This window comes from Myodes glareolus, chromosome 12 (assembly GCF_982192425.1).
Source record: "Myodes glareolus chromosome 12, mMyoGla1.1, whole genome shotgun sequence".
NCBI lineage: Eukaryota > Metazoa > Chordata > Mammalia > Rodentia > Cricetidae > Myodes > Myodes glareolus.
In genome coordinates this window covers 9,532,226-9,559,864 of record NC_142037.1, presented here as the reverse complement: position 1 = coordinate 9,559,864, position 27,639 = coordinate 9,532,226, and the positions used below count along the sequence as shown (strand labels likewise).

Here is a 27,639-nt window from a genome sequence, read left to right as displayed (position 1 = left end):
GCAGGACATCTGAACCATAACATGCTGCAAGGCTCAGGGACTGCTTTGGAAGAGAGAGGAAGAGGTTGTAGCTGGTTTCTGTGAAACAGTGTCCAGGACACAATGATAATCATACACAGGAAGGGGGTCATAAGGCCCCACCCTCAGTGAGGGATTCTGCTCACTTAATGTGTGCCGGGGCATGGGATGTCATAAAAATTAAAGAAAAAGGTAATGTAGGTAAGAAGTCACACTTTAACTCTCTGGGTTTTAAGGCCAATAGAACAGTTTGGGTGGTGTTTTTACTCATGTGAGAGCAGTTTGAGTATGGAAACCTCAACAAGGCTGGTTTGTGCCTTGGCAAAATCCACTAAAATTGTCCAGTTTCCAAAACTGACATTGCTAGCCCAGATACCCAGAAATGGCCTCAACCTGGACTTTTGGAGGATTTCTGGAGGGTAGATAAATCCAACATTCCTTAAAAACTTGTGAAGCTACCTCCTCTTCTCAAAGGGGTCATTTCTCTTCTCACTGGCAGTAGGAAAAATTGACTACCTGTGGTGTCTATTACTATAATAACATACAGACTAGCCTCCCGGCTCCTCCAGGAGCACAAGTACCCACTGTACATTTCAGAGTCCATGCTCGTGTTCTACGTCTTCTACCCTGCTCCCCTACCCTAAACTCCCTCTAGTTCAGAAGCACCCCTATCCCAGCTTCTCATTCTCTTTCTAAACCTATCTTTCTTTCTCCTCCTGTCTCTATGTTCCTCTGCCCCTGTGTCTCCTCCTGTGTCTCTCTCCCTCTGGCTCTCTGCTCTGCTTCTGCTTCTGTCATAGGCAGGTGCAGTTGACTATGTTCAGCCAACATCTATTTCTTCTCTGGGTGATTTGATATGCCTCTTTCTGTTCTAATTCTGATAGCTAAAATTGAAGCTTTCTCTTTAAACATGTCACCAAGAGGTCATGCCATCAGCTTGCAGAACACAAAGAAACAGCTTAAAATATTTTCATAATAGATTTTAATAAAATGCTATTACAAAGTGATATATATATATAATTCAATTTTCAAAAAAACTAAACATTAAAATTTATAAATTTTATAAAGTATTTCTGACAGACTATCAGTAGATATCAGTAGCTCCTCATAGGTGCTTCAGTGGAAACTAAAAAGAAAAACAAGAATGATCAGTAGTATCAAGAACATCATGGGTGGCATCGTCAGGATAAGCAGTAACAGAGGCATCACCAGTAGAATCCTATGTAGTGTCATGTCACAATGAATATCATTGTATTGAGAATGGTGAGAAGGTGGAGTCTTGTTTCATTGATTTTATTCTCAGAGGTTGTTTCTTTTGGGATGTTTGTTTACAAAACGATGCTGTCCACATAAGTCATAGTGTATGGACACAGAAAAATAGAAACTAATATCTAACAGTTACATTTCCCAGCTTAAATATTCAGAAAATACAAGTTCCACATTAAGAGTAAAAAACATTTCCTCATTCCAGCATGGGAGACAACTGTGAGCTTACCAACTTTACTTGATCAGTTTGGTTGGACTAAACTGATTTTGTTAATTTTATGTGATGCATTTTCAATATGACTGGAAAAGATAATCATTTTTTGTACTTTTAGGTAATATCTAAAGAGTCCGATACAAAGTATGAAATGTATTTATCATACATATTAGAGCCAAAGAGAATTGGATTTTGAGTACAGAAATATTTATCTATTTTAAGCCATTGTTATGGTCTAACTTACCTTGTTAATCTCCTTGTAACTTTAACTGTGCAGGATTGCTAAATAAGGTTCAATACCCACGTTATCACTGAAGCCACAAATTTCAGCAACAATATTGATGATATGAGGAACAGCAATGATGTGGTCGCTGCCCCACTTGAAAATACCATGGGGTGAGTAATTATTACATAACAGGGGGAGTCAGTGGGATTTGCATCAAAAATCCACATATTTGAGTTCTGAGGAGGGTCCAACACGTCGCCTAGGATACAAAGAAGAGCAGATTCATGATCAGTTCTCAGCTAAGACACTGTTCTCTTCTAAGCAGGTATCAAAAACAGGGTCAGAATGTTGCACAGGGTCCATGGTGTCACCACTGTGGCTACCAGGAGCAAGCTCAGGGTCAGCATGTGTTCTCCCCCTTGCATGCCCAGTGTAAGTAACTAAGGAACGTGTGTGATCCACAGTGGTGCTGTGAACAGTAATTTCCTCAGATGCCTGAAGATTGTCACCTCTGTCAGTAGCATGAGATGTTGATGTTGAGTGAGCATTGGCAGGAGGCTGGGGCACGATGTCATGCTCATAAACTGGAGGAAGGAAACCTTCTTCCTTCTTTTTGTCAACCTTTAAGGAAATTTGGAGATGTTAGATTTCATTGAAAATTTCACTTATTTTTATTCATTTTAGATCTTATCTGTTCATGTCAGGGTCTTGATTTATAGTCCCCAAATGTTTGTTTGCTCAGGCTAATTTTATCACTATAACTGCTGATATCCTGAAACTTTAGCTTCCATTCTGTTTTAGTCAAAGGCCCAGAGTTTGAGAATCTTGAAAGGGGATCTGCTCAGCTTTATGCCTTCTTTTCTACTTTTCTTTGCCACCTCTCTATACTGGGAAGATGAATAAAAAGACACAATATGTCCTCTCCTGTCTTTAGGACAAGGATTTTACATTCCATCCAGATTAAGATAATGTGACAATCCGGGGCTTTGGAAACAAAAAGAATCTCTCTCTTCTGCACCACACTAATGCTCTCCCCATGGCCTTTCACAATTGCCCATTAGGTTCCCAGGATAATAGAATAGTGAGGGCGACTTCTGAAATGCAGGAATAAAGTGTGCCACTACCCACAGCAGATGGGAACAATGGAGCTGAAGTAAGGGTTCTGGGAGATGCCATCCAAATTCTTACTCCTTAGCTAGGACTGTTTTTTATATATGGCTGATGAACGTAATGGCCTGTTCCAGCATCTCTATGGTAGCTTGAAGAAGAACAGACTCATAGGCTCATATATTTGAATGTTGGTTTCCAGGTAGTGGAACTATTTGTGGGGAAGGTTAGGAGGTGTGGCCTTGTTGGAGTAGTTGTGTGGTCTTGGGTTTCAGAAGACTGGTGCTATTTCTAGTGAGCTCTCGGTTTCTTGTATAGAGCTAAATGTAACTCAGCTGCTGCGACAGCACCATGCCTGCCGGAAAGGAATCATGGTGGTGAAGAAACTGTATGTATCCCATTGGAACCATGTGCCACACTCTGAATAAACCCTTCCTTCTAGATGTTGCTTTGGGCATGGTGTTTTATTACAGTAATAGAAAATAATATAACCATCATCCAATGACATGGACAGAGCCTGAAGGATCCATACCCTGAAGGCTGAACGGGTATTTAGCAGTGGATTATGCCAAAAGAGTTGAGACAATCCATAATGTTTGCTTAGATAGGATACATGGAACACCACCTGATTTAATCAGATACATTTAGGAAGTGCCAGTTCTGAAAATGCATTTGATGCTGTTTGTCAGAAGGGGAGCCTCACCAACTTTTATTTCAATTACAAATAATCATGCTACCTTGTAATCGTTCATGACATCTCAGGGAGATTCCTAACTTAGCAGTCTATGTTTACCTTTCTGTACCAGGTTTGAGGAGACTTTATTCTACTTGTGTGAAAAACTCAAACGTTCCAAGGCTTACCCAACATCATCAAACAGTGTAACATGGAGATGATTAAACAAAATAGCTTAAGAAGCATCATTTGTCAAAGGAAAACAGATGAGGAAGTACACATCCTACATGTATGTCCAAACTGCTCAGTGCACCATGTAAAAATGTTCAGTTCATTGGTTTCCTTGAGAATGATGAACTTGAACACATCAAAGCTTGAGATATCTGTGAGCCTTAGACACATTTTCACATGCCGTATGTTTCTCTCATTGCTCCATCATTAACTAAGTATGCTTAAGCCAGTTATAAAAAGGGAATGAAAGGGCCACATGGTACAATTATAGTTTTCCAGGATACATGCCACATGGAAAACAGAAACTCTGAAGATGACTGAGAAGACCCTGAAAATATTTTCCTTATATGCTAGTCACACAACAGGAGCACCAATGGATATATCGACACTGTTTATTATCTGAGTGTGTGTGTGCTTATGTGCTTGATTTAATATGCCAGTTTGTGCTATGCTAGTGTGTGTGTGTGTCTGTGTGTGTGTGTGTGTGTGTGTGTGTGTGTGTGAAGGGCAGAAGATAACCTTCAGGAGGTGGTTCTCTGCTTTCACTGGGTGAGACAGGGTCTCTCAATGTTTCTGAGCCTCTGTGCATTCCAGTCTGGCTGGTTTGTAGGTTTCAAAGCTGTTCTACTCTCTCAGCCTCCAATCTGGATTTAGGGATGTTGGGATTACATATGTGAGACATTTGTTGTTTGCTGTTTTCTCTGGGATGGAACTCAGATCAATAGGATTTCAATGTAAGGGCTCTGAACTGCTGGCATGTGTGTGTGTATGCCTCTCTCTGTGTCTGTGTGTGTGTTCTAGCTTTGTAATGCAAAGTTGTGTGTGTGTGTGTGTGTGTGTGTGTGTGTGTGTGAGAGAGAGAGAGAGAGAGAGAGAGAGAGAGAGAGAGAGAGAGAGAGGAGAAAGAAACGGAGATAGAGGTAGAGATTGATTTTTATCAGTTCAGAAAGAAAATAGAGAAAAACTCATTGTGATGTGAGCTTTTTCTTTCTCCTAAGCTAAGCATCATCTTTGTGCCTTTGGGGCCTGTGTCATTTATCAGAGTGTCTGACTGTAGCTCTTCATGAAGATTTCTACTTAGCATTCTGTTAGCATGAGGAACCGACATTATCTAGATCAGGTGGTGATTTTATACTCATTACATTGCAATCACCAGGTAATGGGTTCTGGAAAACTCATGTGTTAATATGGTTTTATGCAAATCTAACATCATAAAAGTGATGTCTGCTTTTATTTCAGTCACATCTTTGAAGGATAGAAACAACTGCCCTTTTGCTTTATTTGCCTCAAGAATATGCTAAGATCTCACTTCTGTTAGTGATATTGTGGTTTGTATTCTAGTCCTTGGCATATCCAAGATGTTGCTCCCTTAATACCAAGGACAACACTCCGTGGTTGCCACACTCGTCACATTACCATTTACTTTCTGTATCAGCCTAAAATTTCTACATTAGTCTAAAATTTCCATTTGTATTAATCATGTCAATTTATATGCTAAATATAAATTTTTTCACTGAAATCTTGGAAGATGTCTGGCAACTGAATGTCTGTTTATTAAAATCACTTGAGATCTGTCTCCCCACTAAGACCTCCCTTGACCAATTACTCACTTTGATCATACATAATAGCTAATATTAATTTAGAAACCAAATTGGATTAGGCTTAAAAGAAAGAACATTTGAGTTTGGTTCTGACAAAATTAAAATTAGGTACTAATGGTTTCATTAAGCATAATAATTATGTCAAGTCTGCCCCTGTCTCTCCTAATGTTGAACTTAGATGGTTCAAGGTAATTAGCTAGTTGTCAGCCATTTGTAATGGAAACTGGCAATTGGTGTAAGTAGGGTCTACAAACAGAGCTATCTCTTCTGCTTGCTTTATACCTTCTGAGGGGTTTAAAACACAAAAGAAAATTGCCATTTCCTTTCCATTTTCCATTTTTCTTGAATACAGATTTTTGAAGTAAGACTTGATAATTCTCTGGATTTCCTCAGTGTCTGATGTTAGGTCTCCCTTTTCATTTCTGATTTTGTTAATTTGGATTTTGTCTCTCTTTCTTTTGATTGGTTTGAACAAGGGTTTGTCTATCTTGCTGATTTTCTCAAAAAAAGCATTTCTTTGTTCCAGTGACACTTTGTTTCATTTACTTTGTTTCTATTTTATTGATTTTAGTCCTCAAATTGATTATTTCCTGGGGTCCACTCCTCCTGGGTGAGTTTCCTTTTTTTGTTCTAGAGCTTTCAGGTGTGCCATTAAGATGCTAATGTGAGATTTCTCCAGGTTCTTTATGTAGGCATTTAGTGCTATGAATTTTTCTCTTAGTACTGCTTTCAAAGTATCCCAAAGAATTGGGTATGCCATGCATTCATTTTCATTAAATTCAATAACTGGACTCTTTAAAATGTATTCAGATGTATTATCACATCTGAATCAAGTTGTTTTCAAAATCAGTGTAATGTGTATTTATTTCTGCAAACCATCCTTGGTCAAGCACAAGGCACCTTCTATTACATGAGAACTGCATGCAATCTTCCACTTTCTGTGTTTCCAGTTCATTCTCTTATTGGGTCATTGCTATCTGCAAGGATTTATTGCTCACTGGAATTTATAGAAAGGATGGTTCACTGATACCAAACACTTTTCTTTGACCAAATTTCCATATAAAACTGTGATAGGTAGACTACTGCTGCATTTTAACAAAATTCATAAGAAAACAAATTTCACAACGGAGAATTTTACCTTAATACCAGAGGTACTGGTCTTGTCCTCTGTTGAAGATGATGGAACACGAGCCTTTCCAGAGAGCCTTTAGAATAAAAACATGCAGTGAGGGGTGAGTTTGGTCCTTATAGCATCTCTGTTGAAAGATTTATTATCTGTGTACTAAGTAACATTTTTGCATTTATGTAATTCAACGTTGAACCCGTTTTAAAAAGTTTTTGCTTTTGCAGTTTCAACTTGTCTCAATCTATGTAACATTCAGTGAAGACTCACCCATAGTTCTATTTAAAAATAAAAATGTAAAAAGCCAGTGGTTTGGGAGATGGCTCAGTGAATAAGAATGTTTGCTGCCAACACAGATCACCCTGAGTTTGAATCCTCAGCATCCACATAAAAAACTGGGCATGGACACATGCATGTAACCCCAGTACTGTGGATGGAAGAGACAGGGTACCATTTGGGCTTGTTGGCTGCCAGACCAGCTCCAGGGTCAGTCAGAGATCTTATGTCAAGTGTATAAGTTAGAGAATGATACAAGACACCAATGTCCTCCTCTTTCCTTCATGTCTGCACAGAGAAATATGCAAAGCATGCAACAGGCACACACACACACACATGCAAAACACACACACACACACACACACACACACACACACACACACCCAAACACATAAGAGGGGGGAATGGCGGGTTTTGCAAACACTTGTTCTGATGGTTGCAGTAAATGATTGTTATGAGCACTGAATGCTCCCATTTCATTTGTTCCCCTAAACCTAAAGCACCATGGCCTGTTTTCTGTAATAAAAAAAATAAGGCATTTCATTTCATTTCACTCTCCCAAGGAGTTGTTTGCTTTGGGAAAACATGAAATGTACTCTATGTCTAAGCACTAAGTTGCCATCAGTCTCAAAAGTCACCATATTTTGGTGCCTTGAAGCTATGTTTTGATAGTATGTCCACATGCATATGTCGAAACTCTTTATAGTCAAGGGTATTTCTAAGTCAATTTATAGGACACTGGAGAGCAACATTGTCCCCTCAGCTCTGCTTCATCTGAACTACAGCTAAAAGCTCCAAATTTCAGGGTTTCTGATTGGCAAACTCTGGACCAAACACTTTGTTTTTCTAACTTTCACCTACCTTGGGATTCACCACAGAGGTGGAACTCATTAAGAGGGAAATAAACCTGCTTAACAGAAGCATGTCTATAAGGCCATTCTGAGATGATCATCTCAGCAAAGTCTGGGAGAGTTTTGAACCTTGCCATTTTGCCCACACTCTTCCCAGCAACTTGCCTTAAACATACTAGTTAACAGGATTAATTGCCTAAAAACTAATATATATATATATATATATATATATATATATATATATATATATATGTGTGTACATGATATGTTATGTGCAATGTATTTGTAAGTGTGTGTGATTTCAGATACATACATGCCAGTGTGTAGGTGTGGTGATTGGAGTACAGACTTGGGTGTCGACCCTCACCCTTGGCCATAGTTATATGACTGAATCTCATTCATGAATGCAAGCCCCAGGCTAGCAATCCAGGCAAGCCATCCAGACAATGTGAGAGATGCTCTGTTTCCACCTGCAATCTCACCATAAGCTCCCCAGGATTCTAGAAGCGCACAAGACCAACAGGCCTCATGTGGACCCTGGGCTTCCTTCTCCCATTTTCCCATATGCACAGCCAGCACTTTACCCGATGAATCACCTCCACAGACAGGGAGTCTTAACAGCATTTCATGCTGTATCTGAGGCATAATTCAGCTTTGATTAGCAACTAATCAAAAAGCTAAAATTGTCTTATACAGAGGAAAACATGGTGCCAGCTTCTGAACTTTATAGTCTCTACATACTCATTGTATTTAAAATCCAGACATTCTTACCCGAGTGAAAGCTGGTCTTTATTTCCTCCATTAACTACAGAGCAGAAACACAAAATATGTTATAAGCAACTGTAGAAAAAAGAGCATTGAATGCTGAGGCTAATACTTCATTACTACATATACTTTGAATCTTTGTAGCCTTTAAAGTAAATACTGATTTATAGACAAAAAATACAAGGATAACTCTTAATTTACACCTCATGTAAGGTTCAAATACAGAGACAATTTTCTCAAAAGTCAATACTAATAATAAATTGGTGTACAAAACATCTATGATCATGAGCATTAGCATTATCAAACAGAGAAACTGACATCTTAACCAGAATCAATATCACAAGCTGAAGTGTTAACATGGTAGCACAGTGTTGCTGCTGTTGATTTTGTCTCTGGAAAAGTGCTGTTAGGAGAATTGTAAGTGAGCATACTCATCTTGCATGGAAGTGAAAAGAGTCTCTCTAAGGTTTGAGTTGAACTTATTCCATTGAAGATAAAAATTCCAGACACAAGGAAGCTAAGTCTATGAGGATCGTTCTTTGCAGCATAGCAAAACTTAAAAAACACAGGTAGACCAAGAGCAAAGAATCTCCAGATGCCAGGGTGGCAAGGCTACAGAGAGAGAGGGCACTGTGTGCACACTCCTCAAGTGCTTCTGAGGAAGCTGCAGAAGCCCCTCAGTTCTAGCTTCTGGTCCCTCACTCATGGGCAGTGCAAAGAAGTTCAGCACCAGGACCTATCACCTACCGTGGTAAGAGCTATTGGAAAGCCTCCTGCAGTAGTTAAGCACCCTAAACTCGATCTCTGGGGTGAGAAGCATGGAAGAAACGCGGGAACCAAGCAGCAACTTCATGGTAGTAGTCCCTTCCAGGAAACATTGGAGTTCCCACAGACAAGGCATTAAGCTCCCACTGCATGCTAAAAGCCCGCCCTCTGAAAAGGAATAAAGCAAATTCTTGTTTGTTTTATTCACAGTATATAAACTGTAATTTAACTTCGTTGGCATTGCCTATGGCTGAAGCAGAGTGTTGGTCCAACCAACAAATGGGTTGCAATGAGGCTTAGCATGTGGGAGACCTCCATCAACCCTCTTCATCACAAAGAAAATCCAAGGTGGTTCCTGTTCACCTGCAAGCTCCGTGGAACCCTGAAACACAGCTTGTTCCAATACTGAGGGGACCTAAGAGCCTGTGAGCTCTGTGGAACTCTGAAACACAGCTTGCTCCAATACTGAGGAGACCTAAGAGCGTGTGAGCTCTGTGGAACTCTGAAACACAGCTTGCTCCAATACTGAGGAGACCTAAGAGACAGCCACAGCAATGATTGTACCAACATGCCAAGACACTGCTGGCCCCATTTGAAGGAAGATATGGGGGGAAAAGAGATGAGTGGGTGCCTATACAAGAATTCCTCCAACATCCTAAAAAAACATGGTAACACCAGAATCCAGTGGACACACAAAAGGTAGACTTGATCATCCTAACCCAGAAGTAGAAGAAAATGACTTTGAATGTAACTTTATGAAAATGATGTATACCTTTACAGAGGAGGTGAAAAACTCCCTTAAAGAAATTGAAGAGAAGACAAACAAAGTTGGAAGAAATTAATAAATCCCACAAAGAAACCCAAAACTACCCATGAAAAAAACAAACAAGTGAAAGAAACAGTTTAAGACTTGTAGACTGAAATAGAGGTAATAAAGAAAACACAAACCAAAAGAATCCTGGATATGGAAAATCTGGGTAAATGAACAGGAACTACAGAGACAAGTATAACCAACAGAATACAAGAGATAGAAGAAAGAATCTCAGGCACTGGACATACTATAAAGAAAATAGACTCTTTGGTCAAAGAAAACATTAAATCCAACAAATTCTTAACACAAAACATTCAGGAAATCTGGGCCACCATGAAAAGGCCAAAACTAAGAATAATAGGGGTAGAAGAAGAAGAAGAACTTCAGCTCAAAGGCACAAAAAACATATTCAACAATATTATCGAAGGAAACTTTTCCAACCTAAAGAAGGATATCCCTATGATGTTCAAGAAGCTTACAGAACACCAAATAGACTGGATCAAAAGAATAACATCCCCTAGCCCTATAATAATCAAAACAAAAAACATAAGAATAATGAAAGAATATTAAAAGGTGCTAAGGAAAATGGTCAAGTAACATATAAAGGTAAACCTATCAGAATTACGCCTGACTTCTCAATGGAAACCATGAAAGCCAGAAGGTCCTGGATAGATGTGCTGCAGACACTAAGAAACCATGGATGCAAGCCCAGACTACTACATTCTGCAAAGCTTTCACTCACCAACTATGGTGACTCAGGAAGGTCAGTAGGGCCACTAACTAGTGGACTGGGATTGTGGCTCAGTAGGAAAGCCTATGCTTATTATGCAGGAGGCCTCAGTCAGTTCTCACCACTACAAATGCCATGAATAAATAACTTCATAATAAAGTGACACAAAGCTGTCCCCATTACAATCATATTGATTCTCTTCATCTTACTCTTGTGGGAAGAGGGTTTTGGATTCACTACCTAGTGTGGTTGCCACTGCCAAGTTAGATATAAAAGACACTGTGATGACAGTTGCTGAAAGTAAATACTACGCGGTGTTCCCTCCACTGCCACAAAGGTTCTCCAGACTCAATGGAGAGGCAGCTAATTCTTTGAAATACAGAATGATGTCATTTTCTTCACTCTGCTTTTTGTTCCAATTTTTATTTCTGAATCATGCTTTGCAGCATGGAAATGATACACACACCTACCGTGTTTGATTTAAGAAAAACTAAAGAGAAAAGTACTGAAGGCAGAGATAACGGGTAGGGTGCTTATGTAGAATGCTCCCAAAACCTTGTGTTCAATGTCTAGCACTTCAGAAAACAAAACAAAACAAAAAAAAGAAGGATAGAAGAGAAGAAAGGATGGAAGGAAGGAAGCAATGAAGGAAGGAAGGAAGGAAGGAAAAAAGAAATAATGGAAGGAAGGAAGGAAGGAAGGGAAAAGGAAAACATGTTAGAATTGATAAATCTTCATAAAAACAATACATTCACAGAATGTAGAACAAAAGAACAAAGCTTTCACCCTAAAATGGGAGATTTCTAAAGAAAACAATTATACAGTAGGACAAAACTGTCCAAATTGAGAAACTGCACAGACATTAAAGAGGTCAGAAGATTTTAATTATATCATAAGGTAGAAAAATTATTTAATGAAAGTTATTGATTACTGAGGTTTGTTTGTGACATAATTACATTCTAGTGACACTTACCTGTGTATTGGTATGCAGTACAAAATACAAGGCTTTTGTCATAAAACTAAAGAAGAATATGTATTTCTAATTATCCTATTTGCTGCAATGTGACTATGTAGGACACATGCTGCGTGAAGTTGATTTCTCCTTTATTCAAAGGCAGTACAGATATCAGCATTAATGTAAAATAAGCAGAGTTTTGACAATATACTTTCACAATTGAAAATTATTTGAAATAGTTTCTTAATTAATTCTGACTTTTCAGAATATTTGAAAACCAGAGACCTGCATTTATACTTGATTTCCATAACTCCTTTAGGGGATCTAAAATCTTTACTCTTCCTTATTTTCTTTAGGGAAGGTAGGAGCAGTTGAAGTCATTCTTACCTTTGTTGATGTTAACACACTGTTTCTTGGTTTGTTCAGATTCTACTGCAGCTGTTTCTCCACTGTGACATATGTTTAAAAGTGATCATCATTTAACTATTCATATAAAAACACTTAGCATGTTTTCTAATTTTTTTATTTTTGAGTCCCTAATATAGCTTACATTAGATACATACAAATAATTTTTTGAAACAGGATCTCATTAAGCATCCAGCTGACTTTAAACTCACTATATGCATCATGTTGGTCTTGAAATCAAAGAGATCTCTGTGTTTACTGCCTTCCAAGTTCTGGGATTAAAGGCATGGGCAACAAGGCCCGGTCTAATAACTCTAAATTCATTCTTCAACAGTTGGTGATGATTAATAACTGCTGTCCTTCCACCTTTCCTCATGGAGAAGAAACAGTGAAAATTCAGCTCTTGATTAAAACACACACAGAGAGATATCCCTGCTGCAGTGCTGAGAAGTTCTATCCAGAGAGGTGAGTGGGTGCTCACCTGGGTGGTCTGTCCCCGAAGAGAGCACAGCACCTCCCCCCTCAGCTTCTGTGGCAGGGTCTTTGGTGCTCCACAGGACCCCTCCCTGCCCTCACTGCTGCTGCCCTTTTGTCTCCTGGGTCCTGGAAATACCAGATATACCTGCTGCAGTGCTGAGGAGTTTCATCCAGTGAGGAAGAGATTGTCAGGCGCCGATGAAAAAATTCCTCCAACAACCTGAAAGGCAACATGACATCTCCAGAATCCAGGGATCACGAAACTAGAAGAATTGAACACTCTACTACAGAAGAAATAGAAAAAATCGACTCTAAGCGGATCTTTATGAAAATAATAGAGGAACTTAAAAAGGAGGTGAAAATCTGGTATAAAGAAATGGAAGACAGGTATAACAAAAAAATTGAGGAAATGAGTAAAGAAATGGAAGAGAAATATACCAAAAAGATTGAAGAAATGAGTAATCCGTAAATGAAATTCTGGGAAACCAAGAAAAAACAATAAAACAGGTAATGGAAACAGTTCAAGACTTGAAAACTGAAATGGAGTCAATGAAGAAATCACAAACTGAGGGCCGGCTGGCTATGGAAAATCTAGGTAAACAAACAGAGACTTCAGAAACAAGCATAACCAACAGAATACAAGAGATAGAAGAAAGAATCTCAGACTCGGAAGACACCATAAAGAAATTAAACGCTCTGACCAAAGAGAACAGCAAATAAAACAAATTCTCATCACAAAACATTCAGGAAATGTGGGACACAATAAAAAAAACCAAATCTAAGAATAATTGGGGTAGAAGAAGGAGAAGAATTGCAGATCAAAGGTCCAGAAAATATATTCAACAAAATTATAGAAGAAAACTTCCCCAACCTAAAGAACGATATCCCTATAAAGGTTCAAGAAGCATACAGAACACCGAATAGACTAGATCAAAAAAAAAATTCCCTTGCCATATAATAATCAAAACACAAAGCATTCAGATTAAAGAAAGATATTAAGAGCTGCAAAGGAAAAAGGTCAAGTAACTTATAAAGGTAAACCTATCAGACTTACACCGGACTTCTCTATGGAAACCATGAAAGCCAGAAGGTCCTGGATAGAGATACTGCAGAAACTAAGGGACCATGGATACAAGCCCAGACTACTATACCCAGCCAAGCGATCATTCACTATCAATGGAGAAAACAAAATATTCCAGGATAAAAACAAATTTAAACAATAAGTAGCTACAAATCCAGCCTTACAGAAAGTATTAGAAGGCAGATCACAACCCAAGGAATCCAACATTCCCAACACCGCCTAAATAACACAGACATCTAGCAACCCTTCACAAACAAAACTCAAAGAAGGGAAAAACATACACTCTACTACCCACCCCCCAAAAATAACCGGAGTCAACAACCACTGGTCATTAATATCACTTAATATCAATGGACTAAATTCACCTATAAAAAGGCACAGACTTAGAGACTGGATACGAAAACAGGATCCAACATTCTGCTGTTTACAAGAAACACACCTCAACCACAAAGACAGACATCTACTCAGAGTAAAGGGCTGGGAAAAGATTTTCCAAGCAAACAGACCTAAGAAACAAGCAGGTGTGGCCATTCTAATATCTAACAAAATTGACTTCAAACTAAAATCTATCAGAAGAGATAGAGATGGACATTTCATACTCATAACAGGAACAATTCATCAGGAGGAAGTCTCAATCCTGAATATCTATGCCCCTAATATAAAGGCACCCACTTATGTAAAAGAAACACTTCTAGAACTCAAGGCAGTCATCAAACCACACACACTAAGAGTAGGAGACTTCAACCCACCTCTCTCACCAATGGACAGAACAATCAGACAGAAACCCAACAGAGAAATAAGAGAATTATTGGAGGTTTTGAATCAAATGGACTTAACAGATATCTATAGAACATTCCACCCAAATAGGAAAGAATATACCTTCTTCTCTGCAGCCTATGGAACCTTCTCAAAAATTGACCACATACTTGGTAACAAAGCAAACTTCCACAGATACAAAAAAATATTAGTAACCACCTGTGTCTTCTCAGATCATCATGGATTAAAGTTAGAATTCAACAACAATGCTACCCCCAGGAAGCCAACAAACTCATGGAAGTTGAACTGTCAACTATTAAATCACCCCTGGGTCAAGGAAGAAATAAAGAAAGAAATTAAAGTCTTCCTTGAATTTAATGAAAATAATGACACAACATACTCAAACCTATGGGACATTATGAAAGCAGTGCTAAGAGGAAAGTTCATAGCACTAAGTGCCCAATTAAAGAAAATGGAGAAAGCACACATTGGAGACTTAACAGCATACTAGAAAGTTCTAGAAAAAAAGAAGCTGATTCACCCAGGAGGAGTAGAAGACTGGAAATAATCAAACTGAGGGCTGAAATCAACAAAATAGAAACACAGAAAACAATCCAAAGAATCAATGAAACAAAAAGCTGGTTCTTGGAGAAAATTAACAAGATTGACAAACGCCTATCCAAGCTAATCAAACGGCAGAGAGATAACACGCAAATTAATAAGATCAGAAATGAAAAGGGGGACATAACAACAGACACAGAGGAAATTCAGAGAATCATTAGATCTTACTACAAAAATTTATATGCCACAAAGTTGGAAAATGTAAAAGAAATGGACATTTTTTTAGATAAGTACCATATACCAAAGTTGAACCAAGAACAGGTGAACAATCTAAATAGACCTGTCAGTCGTGAAGAATTAGAAGCTATTATCAAAAATCTCCCTACCAAAAAAAGTCCAGGACCAGATGGTTTCAATGCAGAATTCTACCAGAACTTCTAAAAAGAGCTAATACCTATACTCCTTAATGTATTCCACAATATAGAAACAGAAGAGTCACTGCCAAACTCCTTTTATGAAGCTACAGTTACCCTGATACCAAAACCACACAAAGACACAACCAAGAAAGAGAATTACAGGCCAATCTCACTCATGAACATCAACGCGAAAATTCTCAATAAAATACTGGCAAACCAAATCCAAGAAAACATTAGAAAAATTATCCATTATGATCAAGTAGGCTTCATTCCCGAGATGCAGGGCTGGTTCAACATACACAAATCTATCAATGTAATCCATCATATAAATAAACTGAAAGAAAAAAACCATATGATAATTTCATTAGATGCTGAAAAAGCATTTGATAAAATTCAACACCCATTTATGATAAAGGTGTTGGAGAGACTGGGGATACAAGGATCATACCTAAATATAATAAAAGCAATATACAGCAAGCTGACAGCTAACATCAAATTGAATGGAGAGAAACTCAAAGCCTTTCCACTAAAATCAGGAACAAGACAAGGCTGTCCACTCTCTCCATACCTCTTCAATATAGTGCTTGAAGTTCTAGCAATAGCAATAAGACAACATAAGGAGATCAAGGGGATTCGAATTGGAAAGGATGAAGTTAAACTTTCGTTATTTGCTGACGATATGATAGTGTACATAAGAGACCCCAAAAACTCTACCAAAGAACTCCTACATCTGATAAACACCTTTAGTAACGTGGCAGGATACGAGATCAACTCCAAAAAATCAGTTGCCCTCCTATACAGAAAGGATAAAGAGGCAGAGATGGAAATCAGAGAAACATCACCATTCACAATAGCCACAAATAGCATAAAGTATCTGGAAGTAACTCTCACCAACGACGTGAAAGATCCATTTGACAAGAACTTTAAGTCTTTGAAGAAAGAAATTGAGGAGGATATCAGAAAATGGAAAGACCTCCCCTGCTTTTGGATTGGGAGAATCAACATAGTAAAAATGGCAATTCTACCAAAAACAATCTATAGATTCAATGCAATCCCCATTAAAATCCCATCAAACTTCTTCACAGACCTTGACAGAACAATAATCAAGTTTATATGGCAAAACAAAAATACCCAGGATAGCCAAAACAATCTTATACAATAAAGGAACTTCAGGAGGCTTTACCATCCCTGACTTCAAACTCTATTACAGAGCTACAGTATTGAAAACAGCTTGGTATTGGCATAAGAACAGAGAAGTAGACCTATGGAATCGAATAGAAGACCCGGATATTAACCCACAAACCTATGAACACCTAATTTTCGACAAGGGAGCTAAAGGTATACAAGGGAAGAAGGAAAGCATCTTTAACAAATGGTGCTGGCATAACTGGATGTCAATCTGTAGAAGAATGAAAGTAGATCCATATCTATCACCATGCACAAAAATCAAGTCCAAATGGATTAAAGACATCAACATTAATCTGTCCACTTTGAACCTGATAGAAGAGAAAGTGGGAAGTAGTCTACAAGATATAGGCACAGGAGGCCATTTCCTAAGTAGAACCCCAGTAGCACAGACAATAAGAAAAACAATGAATAAATGGGACCTACTGAAACTGAGAAGCTTCTGTAAAGCAAAGGACACTGTCAGTAAGACAAAACGGCTACCTTCTGACTGGGAGAAGATCTTCACAAACCCCTCATTAGACAGAGGTCTGATCTCCAAAATATACAAAGAACTCAAGAAACTAGACAATAAAACTATAATTAACCCAATTAAAAAATGGGGTACTGAACTGAAGAGAGAATTCACAACAGATGAACTTCGAATGGCCAGAAGACACTTAAGGACATGTTCAACCTCCTTAGCGATCAGGGAAATGCAAATCAAAACCACTTTGAGATACCATCTTACACCTGTCAGAATAGGTAAAGTCAAAAACACCAATGATAGCCTATGCTGGAGAGGATGTGGAGTGAGGGAAACACTCATCCATTGTTGGTGGGAATGCAATTCTGTGCAGCCACTGTGGAAATCAGTGTGGCGGTTTCTCAGGAAACTGGGAGTCAACCTCCCTCAGGACCCAGCAATTCCACTCTTGGGAATATACCCAAGAGATGCCCTATCATACTACAAAAGTATTTGTTCAACTATGTTCATAGCTGCACTATTTGTAATAGCCAGAACATGGAAACAACCTAGGTGCCCCTCAATAGAAGAATGGTTAAAGAAGGTGTGAAACATATACACATTAGAGTTTTACTCAGCGGTAAAAAACAATGACATCTTGAATTTTGCATGCAAATGGATGGAAATAGAAAACGCTTTACTGAGTGAGGTAACCCAGACCCAAAAGGAAGAATATGGTATGTACTCACTCATAAGTGGATTCTAGGCATAGTTAAAGGTCTTTGAGTCTATAATTCGTGATCCCAGAGAAGCTAAATAAGAAGGTGAACCTGAAGAAAATCATATAGTTATCCTCCTGGATATTAGAAGTAGGCAAGATTGCCAGGCAAAATTGGCTGCACGGGGGTGGGGGGGGTGGAAGTAAGGGGAGATGGTTAGGGAGAGGGGAGAGGGGGAGGATTGAGGATGGCTTGGGGGAATGGGAGGGGGGGAGGGAGGAAGGATGGTTATGGGAGCAGGGAAGTTTATATTTCAACTAAGGGAGTCATTTTAGGGTTTGCAAGAGACTTGATTCTGGAGGGGTTCCCAGGCCCAAAGAGAGGTCCCCAGATGGTACTCTGGGTAGCAGAGGAGAGGGTGCCTGAACTGGCCTTGGCCCATAACCATACTGATGAATATTTTGCATGTCACCACAGAACCTTCATATGGCGATGGATGGAGATAGAGACAGAGACACATATCGGAACACTGGACTTAACTCCCTAGGTCCAAATGAGAAACAGAGGGAGGGAGATCGTGAGCAAGGAAAGCAAAATCAGAGGGGGCCTTCATCCGATGATGGATGGATATAGACGGAGACCCACATTGGAGCACTGGAAGTCAGGACCGCGAAGGGTGCGTTCACCCATTGATACAAGGGGACTGATCGAATGAGAGCTCACCAAGGCCAGCTGGACTTGGACTGAATGAGCATGTGATCAATCCGGATTCTCTGAATGTGGCTGACATGGGGGCTGACTGAGCCCCCAAAATCCAAATGAAGACTGAGAAGCCATTGACAATGGCACTGGGTCTTGTTTCGTCTACATGGACTGGCTTTTTGGGATCCTGGCCTGTTTGGATGCTCACCTTCCTGGACCTGGAGGGAGGGGGTGGAACTTGGATTTCCCACAGGGCAGGAAACCCTGACTGCTCTTGGGAATGGAGAGGGAGGAGGAGAGGGAGTGGGGGGAGCAGGAGGGTATTGGGAGGAGGGGAGGAAGTAGAAGAGTGTTTTCAGATACTTGCATAAACAAGTCTAATGGAAAAAAAAAGAAAAAAAATATGAACACAAAAAGACAAGTAAAGTGTATTTTGGTTACTCAAGAAACTTTCAAGAGTGTTCTGAAAACAAATATCATGTATCACATCATATTAGCAACTCAGGTAAGAGAAAAGGACAGTGGCTTCAATTATGAGTGCTTTGAAATAAGTTCTAAGACAATTCAAAATACAATGATTTATAGTATCTGAAATTCATATTTATAAATTAATATAAGCCATTTTCATTAAAATCATAAAAATTTAAACCACCCTAATGTCTGGATTGGGGAGAGAGCTTAGTGAACAATATGTTTTCAACACATTCATGAGCATGGGAGCTCAGATCCCCAGAGAAGTTCAAAGAATCACACTCATCTGAAATTCTACTGTGCATATGGCAACATAGGGTACATACAGGAAAATATCCAGAAGTTGTAGGCCATATATGTCCAGGCAAGAGCTTATACTAAAAGTGAGAGAGGAAAGGATTGACATTCAAAGTTGTCCCTTGCTATTTTCATGGTTGCATATTATCCCACAAGCAACAGCACACATGCTCTCTCTCTCTCTCTCTCTCTCTCTCTCTCTCTCTCTCTCTCTCTCTCTCACACACACACACACACACACACACACAGTGGGGAGAGAGATTTAAATGAATTCCCAATGTTGAATTTAGTGACCTCTTTTTGAGATTATGACCAGGTAATGAGACTCCTGAATAGTTCTTCTTTAGTTTCTTCCAGGAAAAACAATTTTATTTGATAGATTAAGACAAAAAGAAAAGCCCGTTAAGAATAAGGTTCAAATTATAAGGCATTAGAGACCCATCAATAAAATAACAAACATTCAAAGATTGGACATAGCTCCTCATGTATATATTGTTTATCTGGATATAATTGCTCATTTCTGAATTAATTGATTATTTCAGACTTGTGAAAGTAAATATTAATGTTGGTATTTAATATTTTCTGATACTTTATCACAATAAAATCATAAATAATAATAAAAAATAAAAAATAAAACACATACACACACACACACATGAATGATAGCAGTGCTTTTTCCATACGATTTGCTTTGAATGCTGCAGTAACCTTGCATTATATGCTCGTGGAGTCAGTGCTCCTGTTCCATTCATCTGCCTGCATGTCCCTATGGCCCCACAGTCCTAACTCTGTCAGAACTCTTTGGAGGCATTCTGTTGAGTACTATGCTCTCAATGGTCAGTATATGAAAAAGTTTTTTTTTTTTTTTTTTTTTTTTTGCTTCTAAGCATCCTTCTGCCTGCATTCTCAGAAGCCATGACAGTTGTGATACCTTCAAATTGTTTTAACAGTTCACTCATGTGTGAAAGCTGAAACCACCGCCTGGCTGTTTCTTTATTTAGTGACTTTTTGTGTAATCCCGAGTCTTTGGAACTCACGACCAGCTTCAAAACTCAAGGAAAGCAACATTCTTTTGTCAACTATATTCTTCCCAGGTCACAGCTAAGACTGCTGGACTTCGGGGCCTATTGCCAGTATACTCTGGACCAGCAGCTTTATTCTCCTAGTTTCTGCTTTCGCCGTTCCTTTTACATGCTTTGGCTGTCATCACGGTCTTGGAGCTTGTCATGGGACTTTCCACCTGCGGTGTGAACCTTGTCCAAAATAGCACCACTGCTGAAGTGATCTCCAGCAAACTGTAGGAAAACCTTCAACCTTGACCACTATTTTCAATGTCTTTTGAGCAGATAATGATCCCCAGTCTTATTAGATCAACAATCTAAACGTAACTTTTTCATCTTCATATTTGATATGCGTACCTGTTCACATGTGTGTATGCATTTGTGTCTGTTGATCCTAGTGCATGTTTTTTAGGTCAATGGACATTTTTGACTGTCAGTTCTTACCTCCTAACTCAGTTTTGAGGCAGAGTTTCTTGTTGTTAACAGCTGTAAAAGCAAGACTAAAGTATAACTTTCCGAACAGCCTCCTGTCTCTCCATCTCCCATGGCCCTCGAGGTTCCCTGAGATTAAAGATGCACACAAGCACATGAGGCCCTTTCTGTGTTCTGAGGAGTTGATCTCTGAAGTCTTGGGTTTGTGTGATAAGTACTTTATTCCTGAGACATGTTCCTAGTCATGAATTCCTAAAACTGTGTTATTCCATGTCAAAGACACAAGCATACTTTCTCTATTTGCTTCAAAAGTACCAGCTTTACAAATTTCTGTTTATCTTGTATTAAAGGAAGAATAAATGACCTCAAATGGTTCTTATTAGAGAGAAACACAGGCCCTCTAACTGGATTAGAGGTTTAATTGAAAGTGCTCTGCACTCAGAAGCCTTAGTTCCATAATTAATAGCAATACACTTATAACCACTTCTTTAATTTAGGCTCAAAGTCTTCTTTTAAAAATTGAGTATTTTAGAGCCAGATAGATGGCTCAGTGGATATACATAATTGTCACAGTAGCCCAGAATTTGAATACCTGGAATTCAACAAAAACTCAGACACTGTGTAATGTATCTATAATCCCAGCACTTTTATAGTACAAAGGAGGTGGAGGTAGTAAAATACCAAAGAGGCTTCCCAGCCTGCTCACCTGGAGTAAGTGGCCAAGTGCCAAATAAAAATAGAAAACACAGTAGCATTGGGATTTAATTCTGCTGCATGGTCTAGCTCTGTGGGAGCCTGGTTTATTTGGCTGTTCACCTTTAAAGACCTGTATGGATGGGGAAGGACCTTAGACTTCCCACAGGGCAGGGAAATCGGACTGCACTTAAGACTAGAGAGGGAGGGGGAGGAGGAGAGCGGGGGGGGGGAAAGGGAGGCAGGGAAGAGGGGGAAATTTTTAATAAATAAAAAAAATAGAAAACATGCCTCAAATAAGATGGAAGGCAAAGTCATCACACAGTGTTGTACTGTATTTTGGACGGGACACAAAAACAAGTACATGAAGATGAGGGATGCTAAACCATGTTTAGAATATATGGTAAGCAAAAGTGTATTTTCAATAAAAAATACACAACACACAGACTTTACTTTTTAATTCATCTGACTTTAAACTTACACACATGAACAAAAAAGGTAATCGTTTGATTTTTAATGCTGAACTCAACTTAAATACCAAGTGTCCCATTTAGAGCTGCTATTTCTATGATAAAACACCATGACCAAAATGAACTTGGGACCAAAGAATTCATTTGGCTTATATGTCCACATCATAGTTCATCATTAAAGGGAGTCAGGGCAGGAACTCAAACAGGGAAGGAAACTGGAGGCAGGAGCTTACAGAGGCCATGGAAGGGAGCTGCTTACTGGATTGCTCATTCTGCTTTCTTATAGACTCAGGACCATGAGCCCTGGAACAGCACTTCCCATGATGTGTTGGGTCCACATCCATCAATCACTAATTAAGAAAATGCCTTATAACCAGATAGTATGGAGGTATTTTCTCAATGGAGTCTTTGTTCTTTGTACTCATTTTGGACAAGTGTCCTTATCCAGATTAACTGTTTCAAGAGTTTGGGTGCACAGATTCACATCTGACCAACACATTGTCAAGATATTTCAGACAGGACACCGGAAAAAATAATAGCATCTGGTAATATCATCTAATCGATGGATAATGGAATCTATTTGCTTATTCAAAATTCACTTAAAGCAGATTGAGTGATCAAAGACATATTTGAAAAAAATATTTAAGTTGAACATATTTAAGAATAAAATATCTAAGGAAGAGAATAAGAAATAATAAAATTATACATTCCAGTGTTGAAAATAAAGTTGAGACGTTTCAAAGTAAACAACACTAATGTGAAGTTGCCTTAACAAGTAGAAAATTGCCAATCAAGTCAGATTAGAAACGACAACTTGTTTTTAAATGGGAATCTGAGCCCTGATACACACTGTTCCTTTGTTTATGTTGGAACAGTCTCTTTTCCAGCTCACACTCCCTGTGAGCTAGTCTTTCTCAATAGGTGCTTATGAGTTGAAGCTATATTCCCTCTACCATTTTAGTGTTCATTACTTAAGCAATGACACCCTCAAAAATGGCACTAAGATTGTAAAAAAGAAATGGTACCTATTTGGCGCAAGCTCCTCATGTGCATCCGCACCATTCTGAATCAGGAACTCCGCCATTTCAGGCTGATTTTCATTTATTGCAAGGCTGTAAGGAGTCAATCCATACTGCAAAGGAAAATTTTCATTTTATAAACTGACATGCTTCTCAACTGAAAAATGTATCATAGATTTTGTAAAGAAAATGAGTCACAAAAGGATAGATTTTCCTTCAGTCCTTGCTGCAGATTCACACACACAGGACTTCCCTTTCCTTTGAAAAGGAAACATTTTTCCCTGTCCAACAATGCCCATGAACACCACTTTTTCCAGAACTTCCCACAAACGCTTGCTAGTTCCAAGTTTCTTAGCTCCATGGAGATGTGCCTCCATTGCCCCAATCCTAAAACATGGCGGTAGATTTGGTGTGCATCTGTTGAATGAGTGAACTTAAGTGGCATCTCTGGAGCAGTTTCTCAATCTGTACTTCAAAACTATTTTCCCGAAACTAAAAATTTTCTCCCAAACCAAACATCATTTCCTGTTGCAGTGGTCCAAAAAATGCTGGAGGAAGACCTCAGACTCAAATGGTATGTAAACACAAAGAGTGCTTATTCTTCAGAAATAGCCAGCATGCAACAGTCCATCACCCATATAAAATGTTAATGAGGGCCAGGGACAAAGACATGCAGGCCCTTTGAAGGAGGACATGGGGAATTCTAAGTATCTTTTTAATAATTGGGCAGTCAGGGAGCAGTAACATGGGGGGCATGTTGATTGGACAGAACTAGTAACAGTTTCATCCACTGTGGAAATTTTGTGTCACTATGGTTAGGAGCAGCCAGAGCCTGCAACTCTGGTCTCCCAGCCTTGTAAGGCCAGGTTTGGAACTGTTTAGCCAATTGGGGAACTGGGGAATTGACTGGGGAACTCCCTGGATTCAGGCTTAGGTCATTAATTACAATGGAGTTGCTCCTTGTCTAAGATAAGAATCACATTTTGGCCCCTTCATTATGTACATATAAAATCTGAAAAAGTTAAGTGAAAAAGTCTTCTCAGTATGTTTTCTTCAATGATCAAATTTCCACATTTACCTGTGTGCCTGTGACCTTCCCACTCTAGCCTCATCTCTGAGGGACAAGTCATATCAGTAGCTTCTTAATTGCAACAGATTTGTATTTTCTACAGACATTTATCTTAAAATTATTTTTTCTATTGTTTGTGTGTATGTGAAGTATGTGTGGGCCCAAGTCCTTTACTTGTTCAATTTTAAAGTAAAGCCCAAGTCTGAAACAAAAGGTGCTGTGCTGAGTTCCTTTAAGTTACCTACAAAACTATGAAAAACAGATTAGGAAAAAATGCTTGACTCTGAACAGATTCAGTGAGACTGCTTGAGCTTCAGAATATGGAAAGTGATCTGAGTGTCATTGCTGGAAGTACATTGTGAATGAAGTTGAATGATTCTTACCCCCGTTTTTGCTGTAATATCTGCATTATACTCTAACAGCTTGCGGACAACTGTGGTTTTTCCCCTGCAAATAGCATGGTGTAGGGCAGCATGTCCGCTGTCATCGACAATGTGGGGATCAGCACCGTGCCTGAGTAGGATACAGATGCATTCGATGTTGTCCCTCTCGGTGGCCTGTGGGTATTGTATAAAGAAAGAGATACTGAAATCAAGAACTTGAATAAGCATTCCAACAATTCCATTGAATAGTTACCCTTGGATCAGACCAATTATTTAGGTTATGCATATTATCCCTCTCTTTTTGAGAGAGGGTCCTCAAGTACCCAGATGTTCCTAAATTCATAACCTCCCCACCAAAGTTTTCCAAGTGGTAGAGTTTCAGAGGTGTGCCACCACACCTGGATATTAAAGCATTTCACTAGCACTGTTTGGCCATTGCTGTAGAGGGGGAGGTTGCTTGTTCATTTCCTTGTTTTGATACCGTGGAAGAGGTTGAAGACACCTGGAAAGAAGGAACCTCACTTGAAGAACTGCTTCGACCAGACTGGACTCTGGAAAGCCTGTATAGTATTTTCTTGATTGAGGTTGATATGGGCGGGCACAGCTTCCTAGGGGTGGTGGCATGACTGGGAAGGTTGCCCAGAGTAGTATAAGAAATCTGAGCAAGTCTTGGACAAAGCCATGGAAAAGCATCATTCCCCCATGACCTCTGCTTCATTTCCTGCCTCAGGTCCTGATTGAACTCCTGACCTGCTTTCCCTTCATGACTGACTGTGATGTGGAATTGTAAGCCAAATAAACCTTTCCTTTCCTGAGATGGTTTGGGCCAGTGTTTCATCACAGCAACAAAAAACAAACAAGGATAATTTCTAATCCATTTTATACGAAAAGTGTTTCCCGATAGCTACCTTGATTAATGGTGTTCGGCCTTCATCATCCTTCATATTAATATTGATACAGATGTTGGATAATAGCAACTCTACCACGTTTGGATGATTATGGGCAGAGGCGTAATGTAGTGGACTCCTACAAATTGAGAGGACATTTTAGGAAATTACAGATTATTATGTAAAGGCACACTCAAGTGTAAATAGTAGACACCAATGTGCATTTCCTTCTGATGTAAGAGAAGAAACTAAAATTTTCTTATTTATTTATTTCTTTTCTCAGGTGTTCATCTAGTCTGTTGGGATGCTCACCTTCCTAGACCTGGAGGGATGGGGGGAGGAACTTGAACTTCCCACAGGGCAGGAAAACCTGACTGCTCTTAGGACTGGAGAGGGAGGAGGAGAGGGAGTGGGTGGAGTGTGAGGGTATTGGGAGGAGGAGAGGAAGTGGAAATTTTTATAAATAAATAAATAAATAAGTAACTTTAAAAAAAACTGAGCAAATCTATCCAGAAGGAGAAAACCTATGGTATCATAGCTCCCTTGCTTTGATTTTCAAAAAGCTTTAAGACAAAAAATACTAGGGATTCAACTGAGCATCGTTCATTGTTTTCAATATTTAAATTTATAGAACGTCAGGAAAGCTGACTGGACAAATGTAATATTTTAAGAATGAGAGGGTCTTGAGAGCTAGTAGATTTGTATGCTGTACAGTAGATATCTAAGTTACATGCAGGGAATAAGTGGACTGGCAGAATGGATAAATACAGCTGGAAAATTCAGTGTTTTTAAAGAATACAGTTATTAAGCAAAAATACTTTGAAACAATAATTTACTGTTCTATTATTTGTATGAAGCTTTAATTTGGAAGACTGAATAACGACAGACTAAATAACTTCTTATGGAGAATCTACGGTTGAGGGTCATTGTTTCCTGCCTATAATCTATTGAGAAATAAGAAACAAGGACAAGGAAAGAGGGCTGCAGTGTTAGTTAAAACTCAGTTGAGAAATCACTTGCCCTGCAAGCCTGATACCCCAACTTCAGAACCCCCAGCACCTTGAGAAACTGGTGCTGGAGATGTGGATACAGGAGGATATCCAAAGCGTGCTTGCCAGCAAGTCTAGGTCAATCAGTATACTCCAAGACAACCAGTCCAACACAGTGGGGATTTGGGTGAGAGAATCTGTCTAAAAAGCTGAAGTGGGGGAACCACAGGGTGGTTCATCACGTGAGGCCACCTACTGGCAGAACCAATGGCCTACATTCAATGCCCAGAATCCACAAGGTGGCAGAACACAGCTGTCAATAGTTCTCTTCTGACCTTCACACACTTGGTGGGCATGTGTGAGCCACAAGTGAACACACACATGTGATTTTTTTTAAATAGGATGAAAAGAAATTTTCAAAGAGAATGTCAACCGCTAGCCTTCACATATGTACCCAAACACACACAACATGTATATAAGGGGCCGGGGGATAGAGTTATAGTTCAAGTTGAAATTTTCCTTATGAGATTCCTTAGCAAGCATGAAACAGAAATAAGATTTCTTGGTGATTCTTTGTGGGTTTCTTTGATTTTGAGTTGACTTAATATGTGAAAATTTATCTTATGATACAATTTTCTGTGTTGCATATAACAGCATTAAAACCATATACATAAGGGCTGGAGAGATGGCTTGGCATTTACAAGTGCTAGTTTTTCCTGCAGAGGACCTGGGTTTGATTCCTAGCACCCACAAAGCAGATCACAACTGTCCATGGTTCCAGTTCCTGGAGATCCAACACCCTCTTCCTATGCTTGTGCAGTACACTGAAAATAGATGCAGGCAAAACACTCAAACCTAAAAATTGTAAGTGTACACATAAAAAGATGTATGTGGTTTTCTTAGCTAAATTCCTTTAAAGCCCCCAATAAAGTGCTCTAAAAGAGACAATGTAAAGGGATTTGTAAACTAACTGAAGTTCTTTGTTTTGCTTCTCTTAAAGAAAGCCTAGGAGCTGCCCTTCCAAGGTGCGCAGGTTTCAGGTGCCTAGGAGCCTAAAGCAGGTATAAAACCCAGAGGTCTCCATGAAAGAAGAGCCTTAAGCATGACATCTGCCCTCCCTCAGGCTGCAGATCTGGAAGGTATGTTTCTCCCTGGTATACCCTGACTGTCCCCTACAGTTTCTGCCCCTTCTGCCCCCTGGCCCTCCCCCCTCCCCAGGCCCCATTACCTGCCCCTTCGGTCGCATTCATTGACATGATGTTTTCTGCCATTCATGTATCGCTCTACTAAAGCAACATCACCCACACTGGCCGCCCTTTGAAACCTCCCCACGGGATCATAACCAATTAAATTAAGGGGAAAATGCTGCCTTCTCTGACCCAAGCACCCACAAGCCAGGCAGGCAGGCCACAGGCGGGTGTACCAGCGAGTCCGCCGCCGAGGGGCTCTATCTATAAAAGCATCGTATTCAAAATCCTCCGACATGTTGAGCCTCAAGGCTCCACAGGC

At 39.4% G+C, this 27,639-nt stretch overlaps 1 protein-coding gene across 3 annotated transcripts; it reads right to left on the bottom strand.

The window, feature by feature from the left end:
• Positions 1 to 983: 983 nt before the first annotated feature.
• On the bottom strand, positions 984 to 27,639 carry LOC148120097 (uncharacterized). Of its 3 annotated transcripts, XM_087911953.1 has the most exons (11): positions 27,359 to 27,639; positions 25,163 to 25,280; positions 24,255 to 24,428; positions 22,809 to 22,915; positions 12,640 to 12,714; positions 12,000 to 12,061; positions 8,358 to 8,391; positions 6,475 to 6,541; positions 2,234 to 2,345; positions 1,743 to 1,983; positions 984 to 1,144 (listed from the first exon to the last, which is right to left on the bottom strand). In XM_087911953.1, exons 1-10 carry the CDS (start codon positions 27,613 to 27,615, stop codon positions 1,781 to 1,783), a joined length of 1,209 nt encoding a protein of 402 aa, XP_087768079.1. In that variant the 5' UTR covers positions 27,616 to 27,639; the 3' UTR covers positions 984 to 1,144; positions 1,743 to 1,780. The 3 variants fall into 3 exon arrangements, with proteins under 3 accessions (XP_087768079.1, XP_087768078.1, XP_087768080.1); XM_087911952.1 differs by lacking the exons at positions 984 to 1,144; positions 1,743 to 1,983 and having other exon boundaries at positions 1,991 to 2,345; XM_087911954.1 differs by lacking the exons at positions 984 to 1,144; positions 1,743 to 1,983; positions 8,358 to 8,391; positions 12,000 to 12,061; positions 12,640 to 12,714 and having other exon boundaries at positions 1,991 to 2,345.

What these genes read in the sequence shown, in the direction of transcription:
- LOC148120097 (XM_087911952.1), bottom strand. Translation starts at nt 27,615, where the DNA reads ATGTCGGAGGATTTTGAATACGATGCTTTTATAGATAGAGCCCCTCGG. An exon ending in GTGTGTTAACATCAACAAAG is followed by an intron (nt 8,392 to 11,999) that starts GTAAGAATGACT and finishes TCTGCTCTGTAG; the next exon opens with TTAATGGAGGAAATAAAGAC. An exon ending in CCAGTACCTCTGGTATTAAG is followed by an intron (nt 2,346 to 6,474) that starts GTAAAATTCTCC and finishes ATTTCCTTAAAG; the next exon opens with GTTGACAAAAAGAAGGAAGA.